This window comes from Sparus aurata, chromosome 20 (assembly GCF_900880675.1).
Source record: "Sparus aurata chromosome 20, fSpaAur1.1, whole genome shotgun sequence".
Classification (NCBI taxonomy): domain Eukaryota; kingdom Metazoa; phylum Chordata; class Actinopteri; order Spariformes; family Sparidae; genus Sparus; species Sparus aurata.
The window spans coordinates 14,024,294-14,036,581 of NC_044206.1; the positions used below are offsets into that span (position 1 = coordinate 14,024,294).

At 42.5% G+C, this 12,288-nt stretch overlaps 2 protein-coding genes across 5 annotated transcripts; one reads left to right on the top strand and one right to left on the bottom strand.

Annotated features, from left to right (window-relative positions):
• The first annotated feature begins 372 nt into the window (after positions 1-372).
• mto1 (mitochondrial tRNA translation optimization 1) lies at positions 373-7,757 on the top strand. 4 transcript variants are annotated; one of them, XM_030401312.1, is made up of 14 exons: positions 373-527; positions 1,343-1,545; positions 1,632-1,831; positions 1,922-2,039; positions 2,417-2,715; positions 2,820-2,932; positions 3,019-3,209; positions 3,302-3,432; positions 3,739-3,943; positions 4,177-4,348; positions 4,432-4,541; positions 4,641-4,798; positions 4,956-5,139; positions 7,577-7,757. In XM_030401312.1, exons 2-13 carry the CDS (start codon positions 1,356-1,358, stop codon positions 5,115-5,117), a joined length of 2,049 nt encoding a protein of 682 aa, XP_030257172.1. In that variant the 5' UTR covers positions 373-527; positions 1,343-1,355; the 3' UTR covers positions 5,118-5,139; positions 7,577-7,757. The 4 variants fall into 4 exon arrangements, with proteins under 4 accessions (XP_030257172.1, XP_030257170.1, XP_030257171.1 ...); XM_030401310.1 differs by having other exon boundaries at positions 4,956-5,088; XM_030401311.1 differs by lacking the exon at positions 373-527 and having other exon boundaries at positions 1,329-1,545; positions 4,956-5,088.
• LOC115571748 (tectonic-3-like) lies at positions 5,137-9,989 on the bottom strand. Its single transcript, XM_030401315.1, has 14 exons — positions 9,397-9,989; positions 8,233-8,347; positions 8,053-8,150; positions 7,768-7,880; positions 7,571-7,679; positions 7,327-7,439; positions 7,193-7,231; positions 6,857-6,931; positions 6,650-6,769; positions 6,469-6,567; positions 6,266-6,369; positions 6,006-6,153; positions 5,691-5,825; positions 5,137-5,585 (listed from the first exon to the last, which is right to left on the bottom strand). The coding sequence occupies exons 1-14, from the start codon at positions 9,701-9,703 to the stop codon at positions 5,340-5,342; spliced, it is 1,821 nt and encodes a 606-aa protein (XP_030257175.1). The 5' UTR covers positions 9,704-9,989; the 3' UTR covers positions 5,137-5,339.
• Positions 9,990-12,288: the final 2,299 nt, after the last annotated feature.

The following is a 12,288-nucleotide window of genomic DNA, read 5'->3' on the forward strand; positions in this document are numbered from 1 at the left end:
GAAGGGGGAGGGGGCGTTGACGTGCGCGTGCGCCTTTGACCTACTAGTGAGCGCGCGTACGTGGACTATAGTGTGTTTTGAATCGATATCAGGATGATGGATCGGCAATTTATCTCCGATATAAACAAGAATGAATGTTTTTTCTACTGTACACGTGGCAGTCAGCATGCACAAACGTCAATGTTGTTTTTGTTTATTTTGTATCACCTCGATATTCATTCAACCTTCACCCGTCACCTTTTCATGTCTATGTCGCTGTCCCTCGCGTCATTCAGTCATTTATTAATTAATCTATTTACACTTTATAAGGACAGGTACTGTCAAGGCAAACCGGCTTGACTTAACTTTAACAACTTTGTCAGTGCGTCTATACACCCGTCATTACGACTGTAGGCTCCACACAGCATGGCGGCCTCCACAGAGAGCGTCTGTGTCACATAGGAACGGTTTTGTAATTTTACCGAAGACCTTTATGTAAATCTCGCTCTTATTCAAACACGAGACCTCTTCCGTCAGCTGCGGGAATCGTAAGTAACATTGCCTTTTTTAAATACTCTTAAGTAATACGTTAAGTGCGACGAACACATACGCATGCGTTTAAATTCATGCAAGTTAGATGTTCTTGTGAAATAAGTTTCCTTGTGTACGATGTAATGTAAAGAAAGAGCTAGCTCACCAATGCTGTGGTGGTTTTCGAGGATGTTTTTACATAGAAACAAAGCGTACACAGAAATGATTGGTCCATGTGTGACACTGCTGCTACATCGAAAGTCTGTTTCATGTATCAAATAAACAAATGCTTAAGACCTAAACGACATGTCCTCATCAACAGTGATAGCAATCGACCAGAATTCATATAAAATCAATTGGGATTTTTAACAATGGAACTGAGACTTTAGAAAGCAGAGGCCAAGAAAGACATCATCAGTTAAAGTCCATACTATGGATCAAGCTTCAGTAATGCTTAAGCCTCCATCTCCCATAATTCATCCAGACGTGTCTTGCTTTTGACACCTGATGGCATCACCAGCATCATTTTCAGATTAATTTCATTCGAACTTTGGAAAGTGGGACAAAAATATGACGCAACAGTTTTCACAGCAGTACTTGTGATGAGCAAACTGCACTAAAATCTGCGGAGTGCCCTTTTAAATCTCAATCTGTCCCTCATATGTAGTGATTGTTGTTTTCCTTTTTATTATTTTGCACTTGAGCAGCAGTTTATAAAGTAATGAGAGCAGCGCAAATGTTAAAATATGGGGTCATATGCCATCGTACTTTCAAGTAATTTCTATTTAATTAAATATTAAAGCCATTTCACTTTGTATCCTTCCCTCTCCAGGTGTGCGTCTCACATGTTTTCAAAGAAGCTTCCCCCCCTGCAGAGTTTCCTGGTACAGGTTTCCAGACGGGCCAGTCACCTTGCTCGACAGCAGTATGATGTCATTGTTGTGGGTGGGGGTCATGCGGGGACCGAGGCGGCGGCCGCAGCAGCCAGAGTGGGAGCTGAGACGCTCCTGGTCACACAGAAAATACACACCATCGGTAAGAGGAAGGGCTTCATCGAAGAGAGTGCAGACGGCCCATCATGTTTTTGGTGAATTTGATTGAAGACTAGTTTTTCTTTCTAGGCGCTCTGTCCTGTAACCCCTCTCTGGGAGGAGTGGGGAAGGGACAGCTGGTGAAGGAGGTAGATGCCCTGGATGGGCTGTGTGGTCGAGCAGGAGACTGGGCTGGGATCCATTTCTCCATCCTGAATCGTAGAAAAGGCCCTGCTGTGTGGGGCCCAAGGGCCCAGCTGGACCGCCAGCTCTACCGCGAATTCATTCAGGTACACAGATGTAAAAGAAGGTTTCCTTTTCTCTGTGAATGATTCAGAAAATGTTGTCAACTATGTCCCTGCCTGTTGTTTCCTATTCAGTCGGAGCTGCTGTCCACTCCGAGGCTGACGGTGTTGGAGGGCTCAGTGGAGGAGCTGCTGGTGACAGAACCAGACCCAGAGGAACCGGGACACCACAGAGTCACTGGGATATGTTTGGGTACGAGTTGATGAGCCAATATTTAGCTTTTTATCTTATTGTTATGATTAGGGGTTTACTATTTAACCAAGAAATTCTCATTAATCATGGCTTTCTTTGTTTATTAGTCAGTCTAGTCAGAAACCAACCTGTGAGTACTGTATATCTAACAAACTATCACTTATCACAACTGTCAGTAGATCAAATTGTGTCTCCACTAAATATATATAGAATATCAGGCAGATTTTGTACAGAATCTGGAGTTTAAAATCTGATATCGATGTCAGCCAGTCTTATATTATTGCAAAATGCGCACATTTTCCAATATAAGCTGGCAATCAGAAGAAATACTAAGGTAATCAGTTTACAATTATCCATTTCTGTTATCGTCTTCTCAGCAAATGGAAGCCAGCCCATCTCAGCCAGCTCGGTGGTTCTCACTACCGGTACGTTCCTGTCTGGCTCTCTCTTCATGGGCCAAACCTCATCGCCAGGGGGCCGGATTGGAGACGCCCCGTCGAGTGCTGGGCTGTCCCAGACGTTGAGGGAGAGGCTGGGGCTGAGGATTGGCAGGCTGAGGACCGGTACCCCTCCCAGGATTGTGAAGGATTCAGTTGACCTCTCCCTAGCTGAACTATTCCCCTCTGACAGTACACCAACTCCATTCAGCTTCCTTAATACACACACGCGCTGCAAGGTAAAATTTCTTTTACAATGCTCCTTTCTTTCTTTTTCTTTCTTTCTTTCTTTCTTTCTTTCACATTTAATTAATTGGTTTGTCTAAACTAAACTCCTCTTAAGCCTGAAGACCAGCTTCCCTGCCACCTGACCCATACGACGCCTGGTGTAGAGAGAGTGGTGATGGAGAGTCTTCATCTCAACTGTCACATACAGGAAGACGCCAAGGGTCCCAGGTAAACACTCACACACACACGCACATTATGTTAATGTCAAACATTGTACACTCTGGGTTCTGAACTCTAGTCATCGTCTCTCACAGGTACTGCCCCTCCATTGAGTCCAGAGTGCTTCGCTTTCCGGGGCGACAGCACCAGGTGTGGCTGGAGCCCGAGGGGTTGACCTCTGACCTCTTGTACCCTCAGGGTCTCTCCATGACCATGCCCCCTGACGTGCAGCTCCGCCTCATCAGAGAAATCCCCGCCATGCACAGAGCGGAGATCCACACACCTGGTACACCTCCTGAGTCCTGTTTGAGTGCCTACGGTCATAGATTTGACAGTTAAGTGTTCCCTGAACGTTTCTTGTGTTTCGGGCTCCTCCAGGCTATGGTGTGCAGTACGACTTTGTGTGTCCCACTCAGCTGAGCCCTGCCCTCCAGGTGAAAAACACCCAGGGTCTCTTTCTGGCCGGTCAGATTAACGGAACAACGGGGTACGAGGAGGCCGCCGCACAGGTAGCTTCCACACCCCATCCCATAGATGGACACACATGTGCACACAGCTGGAAGCACAGATCATCCTGTATACTAATATGAACAAATGAACTTGTTGTAGACAGCAGGTGTAATCTCACTGTTAGGTGTCTCATGTAGTTATATTTTTCAGGAGTTTGAGAATGAGGAACTTTCTGTCGAACAGGTATTACTTGTTGCTGGTTGTATCAGTTGGAGGTGTGGAGGGTGGATCCTTCCTCCTCATGGAAAATGTTGGGGATCTCGTTTGTGTAGTATTTAGGAACACACCACCTCTTCTCTGTGCAGGGCCTGTGGGCGGGTGTGAACGCCGCCCGCTGGGCGCTCTCCTTGCCAGCAGTGATGCTGTCTCGTACGGAGAGTTATATTGGCGTTCTCATTGATGATCTGGTGAGTCGAGGCGTCACAGAGCCCTACCGCATGTTCACCAGCCGGGCTGAGTTCAGAACCTCTCTAAGGCCGGACAACGCTGACCTCCGTCTTACTCTGAAAGGTAGGCACAGTCCATGCTTGGTGATTATTTCCAGTGGACCCTTGAACTTCCCTAAAAGCCTAAACTCATTCCACTGTTGCATAAATGGAGCAATCCTTTCTCACGTTTTATCTAAATAAAAACAACATTATAATAAACATCATATATTATCTAAGTCTTTGAATTTATTAGATCATTGTATATTATTCCTGTCTTTTAGTTTTTCTCCTCTCATAAAAATCTTCCTCCCTCAGGGTTTGAGGAGGTGGGATGTGTGTCCTCTTTACGCCACCAGGAGGCTGTGAGAGTGCGGGACAGTCTGCAGGACGCACTGGAAGCCCTTCAGACGCTCACTGTGTCCACCCCCACCTGGAGGAAAAAGCTGCCCAACATCCACATCAGTGAGGCTAAGAACACCATAGTGACGTGAGTGATGAGGATTTCAAGGTCAAAGTAAAACCTCAGGTCAATTTTGATCCTGACTGTTAATTCGTGGCTTCTTCCATCAGTGGTATGAACATGCTGCAGTACAATGATGTCTCGTTTGAAATGTTGGCATCCGCCTACCCAGAGTGCCTTTCACCTTACATGGAGTTCTCACAAAGACTAAAGATAGAGGGTAATTATAATAGTTGGCTCAGATATACCTCTGCACTGCTTCTAAATTTTGCCACAACAGTTAACTCTCTGTCATTAAAACATTTCTCCTGCTGTTCAGCTGTGTATAGGCCACACTGTGACCTACAGAAGAAAGAGATTGAGAGAATCCAGAAGGAGGAGAAGATGTCTCTGCCACAGGACATCGACTATTTCTCTCTGCCGGTGTCACTTTCTCAGGAAGTCAGAGAGATTTTAGACAGAGTTCGACCCAGCACGGTGAGTCTGCACATTCAGTGTATTTGTTACTTTCCAAAATCATTCTTTCTAGCTGCAGAAGAGCCAATATATCAGTCAACTCTTGGCAAAATGAATTAAACTTTTGTGCTGTCACATACAAATATATATGCAACTAATACCCTGTTTTATCCTCCAGCTGGGTGCTGCTACACGTTTGCAAGGCATCACTCCAGCTGCAATCGTCCATCTCCTCAACTACGTACGCCACACGGAACAAAAGAGGAGACGAAAACAATCGCACCAAAAGGAGGAGAGAGGAGAGGAGCTCTGTGAGACAAATGCGTCTTTACCTCAGTGAAAGGAGGCCACATACAAGACTTGTAAAAATTTATTTATTCCTCCAAATGTACAAAAGAATAAATTAATTTGTTTTGTTCAAATGGATAACTTTTTATTTTGTAAAAAAGTCTAATAAAATAAAATCACTTAGTGAAAATATATTCATATACAACGTTTTCCTCAAGATAAGAAACCCTCAAAACTTTACAAATTCCCTAACTGCTTCTCTGTAGCAATCCGACTACCTGGTGAAGAATTCTAATCCTGTTAGTAACATTATTGTGAACAGCATTAAACTCCACATGACCTTCTCAGCGTCACTGCTGTTAACAATAAAGTGCCCGTCCAGCTCAGCAATGCCTCTGGTGAAGAAACCAAATGCAAACTTCCAGTTAGGCTGAGGGGAGCCCCTGGGGGGTTCTGGGTAAACTGTAATGTCGGCAAATGTCACTTCAGTCGTTAGAGCGATAGGGGACGTCATAGGACACTGAAAAAAGAAAACAAGAGAAGAGTGTTTGGACACTTTTCATAGAGGAGACCTTCATGTGTGTGTATGACCCTGGCATCACAAGAAGAGAGTATACATGCCTACCTTAAATTTTTTACACTTGAAAAGGTATTTGCCCCCCAGGATGTATTTCTGGGGAAGGTCTAGGAGACCCTGGCGAGCCCACAGCATTTGTATGGAGAGAGAGTTGGGGAGGATGCAGCCTGATTCACACGTTTCCTGAGAAAGGGAACAAAATACATGACTGTGAATAGGAGAAACACGAGGTTATATGTTCAAACCACTGCTTCGTTTAAACAACTACATCCAAGATAGTAGAGGCAAACAGCTGCAAAGGACTTCTTATTCAAGTCTAATGATCTGCAAGACAGTTTTTCTTCATTCCTGATGAAGTTGCACCTGCATGCTGACAGGACACTCCTGCGTGATGACTCTCGTCCAGTCCGTTTTGGAGCCCCAGTTCATGGCAATCACATCAGGCGTAGCGAGTCCCTGCAAGATCCCATAAATCTGGGATCGCAGCTCTGAGCAGTCACCAGATGGGGACCTCAACAGGGCATGGAGAGAATACAGTCAGTTGGAATAAAATTCAATCCTGCACCACTACCATTCATCTAAGACACATCGGTTAAAACTAGACAGAGAAGTAGTGTACTCACCTGAATGTGCAACCAGTGATGGTGTTGTGTGTGAAGAGGATGGGTGCTCGCCTGCTGGTGTCAGAGGAACACTCCCCACTCTGTGACACCCCCATTGTCCTCAGCTAACTCGCTGTCAAGGAACTGCGATGCATTAATTGGCTCTAAGCTTCATGGATGAATGAAACATAAAGAGCAGTTCATGATGTTATTTGTGAGGATACAGGCTTCACTTCTCCAGCAAAGCGACCAATGACTGGAGATCCAGTGCTGAGTCCGACTGAAGGAATCAGTTCCCTTGAAGAGGGACTGGATGTCACCAGCTGGAGGAGAGACATGGCATTAATCACAATGTTTGAATCTGTAGCTCATTTAATTGTGAAATCTGGGGCATCAACAGGCTACCTGGAACTGTACAGAGTGTGTCTGCAACAGCAACTGACTTGGATCCACATCAGCTAAGACCATGTTCACTGTTGCATTCATGAGCTCCCCTCTGCCGTTGTATCCTATGATAAACTCCACCTGCGAGGGAATTGAGATTGACAATTTGTGATTTATGAGACAAATGCTGGAGGGGAAAAAATAAAATAAAAATGCTTTCCTACACACCTTTTTCACTACATTGACACAAGAGTTGTTTTGTTTGCTTGGTTCAGGCCACTCAGACAGCGGGGTAACTGGGACCTGAAACGAGTGAATAAAGCTCCTTACGTTGGAAGAAATAAAAGCTTTAAATGGAATTAACTCTTAGTATAAAAGATTTGTTTTTGTATGCACATACTGTGCTTTTACAGTCTGGTTACTCCACACTCACAAGACCAAATCTAAAAGCGACAACTAAAAAGTTATTTTTTATTCTATGGATACAGATTTTCATATGGTAGACACAGGACAAGGCACAGATTCATATGTGGCTTTGAGCTGTATGCACAGTCGTTGACTTACCAGAAAGTCTGACACTAGTGCCGTCTCCACTACTGGAACCTGTAATTAAGAAATGCTGATGTTAGCCTTTCTGCTGTGAGATACTTACAGTAATTATCTACATAAAAGCATTTAGTGCTGGCAGACTAGCTGACCTTGATCAGACTCAGGTCGGAGAAGTAGGAGTGGGCGTTCAGACCTGGGTCTGTGGTGCATGACTGAGGAGTTAACATGCGCACACAAGACAAAGACACAGACCTCATGAACTCTGCAGAGAAATACAGAAAGTGTTTAGAAATAAGAGTTAAAGCGCTTGATATGGTTGTAATATATAGGCACAACATTGAGCACAGTATTATATGTGTTTTGTCCCTTTAACGTCATTTGGTGTGAACTTACTTGCAGGGTTGCGATTGACACAGAATGCAGCAGCAGCGCCTGGAGATGGCTGACGAAGGAGGCCCCGAACAGACGAGCTGGAGAAGTACGTCTGGATGACATCATCGACCTACAAAATATACCCACAGTACACTAGCACCCTTACATCGCAAGAGTTTATTACTAATAAAAAGTAAAAGAAAAAAACTATTGTTTACCCTGTAGAAACCTCTGCTGTGTTCAATGCTTGTAGGTGCTGGGGGTGAGAAATGGTACGAGTCCCCCAAGACTGGATACTGAGGGAGAGCTGGCAGGGACTGGGGTGCTTTTTCTGTTGGGAGAAGTTTTTAAAAAATTTTGATTTTTAGCGTTAGTGAAGGATACCTTTATGTTGCTCTTTTAGCAGTGATTCACCTGGTGATAGCAGTGATAAATGTTAATTAATTTTAACATAAACTATACCACGTCTTTTAAATTATTATATTCTCAGTGCATCTATGTACCTTCAGTACGGACGCAAAACAAGGAATCGGTCACAGTGATGACAGATGAATCCACGTTGGCCCTGAACATCAGCCATTTCTCAACGCAGACTCCTGATCTGTAAAATAAAATGGTTTACTTAAAGGCAAGTGATCTGCCTCTAATTTGCTTCAACACCAGGGCATGTCCAGAAGACTTACATGGATTTCTGTGGACATCCAGTGAAGACGGTGCTCAAGTTTGCGATACCACAATCAACCACGTCACAACAGCAGCCGATGTCACAGAAATCAGGGGTTAAATCACAGAGACAACCTGGGCGACAACAGAAAAGTCTTGTGTTAGTCAGGACAACCCGAGTTTTGTGTATTTACAGAATGTTACCAGGTTCACTGGTTTAAATGCAAATGTAATTCCGGCCACTAGGGGACTCTGAACCAAAACAAAACATGTAGCAGTGTGGGATTTTGGGAGTTGTTGTCTTCAGTGATAAGCAACCACCACTGTCAGTGTACATCTACCTGATGTTTTTTAGACAGACACGTTCACAGATGAGGTAATTTTTTAATGATTTATTCACATTACATTTAGCAACGCCAACTTTCTCCCTCACTCTTTGACTCTGTACAGAAAGTGAAAGCGCCAGGGCAGGGATCAGTTGAGATCATCTAAGTACACAACTCAGCGAAAGATTTAATACGGGTCTGGTTGTTTTCAGACATTTTAATGCAATAATGTTACATACTATATGTAAGCTGTAGTGGAGACACTGTCAGTCAAATGATTTTAAGCCTTAAAATGTGTGACTGCGATTATTGTAAAGACACTACCATTGTAAAAACTGAATTCAAAAAGGTTTGTGACCACTGAACAGAGATAGAACTGGAAATAGTCAAAATGTTGAGCTGAGCATGCATTGTTGGTACACTTTATTCAATACTGATACTTACTTTAGATCTCTAAGTGAAATGTATTTACTTATAAGTCTGACTTTAAACAAGCTGTAATAAAAGCATCTCCCACGAGATCTGAAATCTCAACAAGTTCTGCAGCTATGGCTGTGGGCAGCTGTCAAAATCCTCAGGATTACCAGATTATTTCATAGAAAAACTACTAAAAAGATCAGTGCCTTGCATTACCAATGGGCTCCTAAAGAGATAAAATGGTTTGGCAGCCATGTATTTACAAAAATGAATCAGAAGGACAGGTTCAAATTGGGTCTAGCTTGCATACATAGTAGGGTGGCAATTTGACGGATATGACATTGGAGACACTTAAACAAAGGACTTGTTGCAGATTGAAAACAAAGGTAGCTGGACTGACAGTTTAAATCAATCATAACATGAAGAACAGATGTAAGGTACCTTCTGAAGTCACCAGAGGTTGGGCGGTGGTTGCAGGGGGCTCTTCAGTGGCCACAGTGGGAGCTTCAGACACAGCCTGCGTCGTGTTTGGAGAGTCCTGAGTGAAGTTGAGGGCAGCTGCCTCAGTGGGGCCGACACTGGCTGAGTCCACAGCCTCTGTACCGCCCGGAGCAGGGGTCGGTGAGCTCACAGACTCTCCGGTCGAGTTAAAGGTTGAGGTGACCCCTGACTCTGTGGCTGCGTTTGCCAAACGACCACACAAGACAAGAAATATCTGAACGGCACGACACCACTGGCGGGAATTCATTTCGTCAAAGAGACATGTTGCCGTCAACAGAACGAAGAAGCGTCATGGCTAGCTGATTAGCATTAGCAACATAGCTCGGATAGCTCGTATTATCTCTCCTACGTCGCTTGCTACAACTTACTTTCCGTCATTGTATATTTTTTTAAATGTTTCTAATAAAATAAAACAACTTTAAAAGGAGAAAAGCGAATCAGAAACATCTTTCAATGGGTGCGTTTAGCAATATGCTATACACAATTACGCCGCAGAAGAAGCTTCTCGTTGCCAAGGAAGTCGTCACAGCGACTTCCGTTACTTGGATATATGTACCGTAAAACCTGTAAAAGAGAAGAAAGACATTTTCCCCCAACTTCTTGAATTTACATAATCAATCAGAAAATAGGCCCACACAAGTAAACTGAACAACTAAAAAGAAGGATACAACAAGGAAATTAGCGTTAAGAAAAGGTTGGTTAACACACCAGATGTTTTTTAATAGAAATATAAAGTCATAATTAAAAGCAAGAGGACATCTGTTAAATCTTATAAATACATGTATATATTTGTAAAATATTTTATAATACAATAAATAGCCTCTTTTACACATGTAGACTATACTCCATGTTTGTGGTAACAGTGATACTTTGCCCCTGATAAAGCTGAACTAGTTTTTAAATGAACTAGTAATTTTAAATGTAATTTAAGACGCTTAAGCTGGGAGGAAGGATTGTCATTTGAACAGTTCATTGAGAAATGTTGCAGTCCAAATTTAGATTCCACAGACTGTTGTCGGAAAAACCAGGGGGACTGAAGAGGCGCTTACATCCATCTGCAGGCCTTCACTAGTAATTTGCATCCATCTGACCATCGTCTCAATTATGCATATCAGTTCGAAGTTATGCTTCATTATACACATGCTATTGCAATTCCTGGCTTCTGACATTGTAGAATACTCACAGTATATGGTTAATAAATATGATTTTGTCCGAGGTAATTACCTCAGTTTCTCACCTCAGACACATTTTACTCAGTCTCGGGAATATCAACTTCAAATTCACTGTCTGTTGCTAAAATTACTAACATAAGTTGTGCCTCTAAACCTACATGCATCATCAAACAAAGTCTGACGTGTCTGAATGTTAAACAAACCCAGTTTCTGCCCAGTTTCTGCAATGGGTATTGTATTACAGTATTAAACTGTAAACATCTCCCCAAGCACCAAAATGCATCACTTACACCATTATTTCTCTCTGAAAAAAGAAAGGTCAAGCAGTCATTCACTTAATGGCTGCTGCAAATGAAACTTGTTGGACTCTTATTACAGTGCATAGTTTGAAAAAAAAAAAATTGTGATTAAAAAGTTGTGACCCTGTTTGGTTGCTGTGAAACCTTATTGGCCCTGACCTTGTTTCAACCCTCTCAGTATGGGCAGAAGTGTTTGCCCTTAAGGTCTTAATCTTATGAATAAAATGGTGATTTGTCAAGTTTCACAATACAATAACAAAAACAAATGCCTTATCAGATTACCTTTTCTCTTTATTGTGTGGGCCTTTTTATCTGCCACCTGATCATGTATAAGAGATATCTGTGTGGCACATGATGTCAAAGACTACCTGTTGAGCTACTTTGATTCTGATAATCTGACGTTCATGTGAAGACGGTGTAAGTACATTAAATAACATTCAAGTGAAAGCTTACCTTCAATCACACTTGTACAAAGACTCTAGTGGGCAACTTTTGGATCCATAACACGATGAAAAAATAAGCTGAATTCTTGACATAACTGTTTTTCCTCATGACGTGATCAGTGGCTGTGATGAGATTAGCAGCACCCTGCAGGCTGCAGACTGCACTGAATGCCAATCAGAGATGGACAAAATGTTCCCTGAGATCTACACCACACAACAAAACATTTTTAGTTATATTCTGTGTAATTTTTGTTCCTGCTTATTTATGAGGTGAGCCATATTTTCTATCGAAAAATGTTTATGTTTTTTTTGTTTCACGGTTTGAATTACTGGACCTGTATTTATCCAACTGTGCTTTTACCCCCATACCAAAACTTTCTAATGACTAGACTTCCCCTGCTCTTACTGCTGTTCCTACTACTGCCACTTGTACTGCAACTACTACTACTGCCACTTTCGCTACTACTGCTATTCCTTTTACAAACCACTACTACTACAAATACTGCTGCTATTGCTCCTACTCACCCTTCAGCTACTACTATTCTACTACATTTCAATTTAAATTTTAATTTCATCGTCTTAAACTAAATGTTTGGAACAAACAATTGAAAAATTGGAGAACTGAGAGCTTTTACCTGTTTGTTACAGCAAACTTTTTTTTGTTTATTTATTCATTTTTTTTGTAAAGCTTTGTCAAACCATTTACACAGTTTGTATTAGTAAGGATTACTGAGTGAGTACATAGGTAAACCTTTCCAGCTGTGCCCCCTGGTGGATGCATGACTTCCACAAATTAACCTTTAGTATTTCCATTGTCCAGGTTAGGAAATAATTGACTGGTTTTAATATACAGGTACACAGTCATAAATGTATAGTGTAAAGTCAGTCAGAATAATAAGTATTATGGCAAGTCTTGCA

Coding starts and splice junctions, on each gene's coding strand:
- LOC115571748 (XM_030401315.1), bottom strand. CDS start 9,703: ATGAATTCCCGCCAGTGGTGTCGTGCCGTTCAGATATTTCTTGTCTTG. Junction 8,348..9,396: donor ACCTCTGGTGACTTCAGAAG/GTACCTTACATC, acceptor GTTGTCGCCCAG/GTTGTCTCTGTGATTTAACC. Junction 6,770..6,856: donor GTGTCAATGTAGTGAAAAAG/GTGTGTAGGAAA, acceptor ATTCCCTCGCAG/GTGGAGTTTATCATAGGATA.
- mto1 (XM_030401310.1), top strand. CDS start 1,356: ATGTTTTCAAAGAAGCTTCCCCCCCTGCAGAGTTTCCTGGTACAGGTT. Junction 4,349..4,431: donor GCTAAGAACACCATAGTGAC/GTGAGTGATGAG, acceptor TTCTTCCATCAG/TGGTATGAACATGCTGCAGT. Junction 5,089..7,576: donor GGAGAGAGGAGAGGAGCTCT/GTGAGACAAATG, acceptor ACTTACTTGCAG/GGTTGCGATTGACACAGAAT.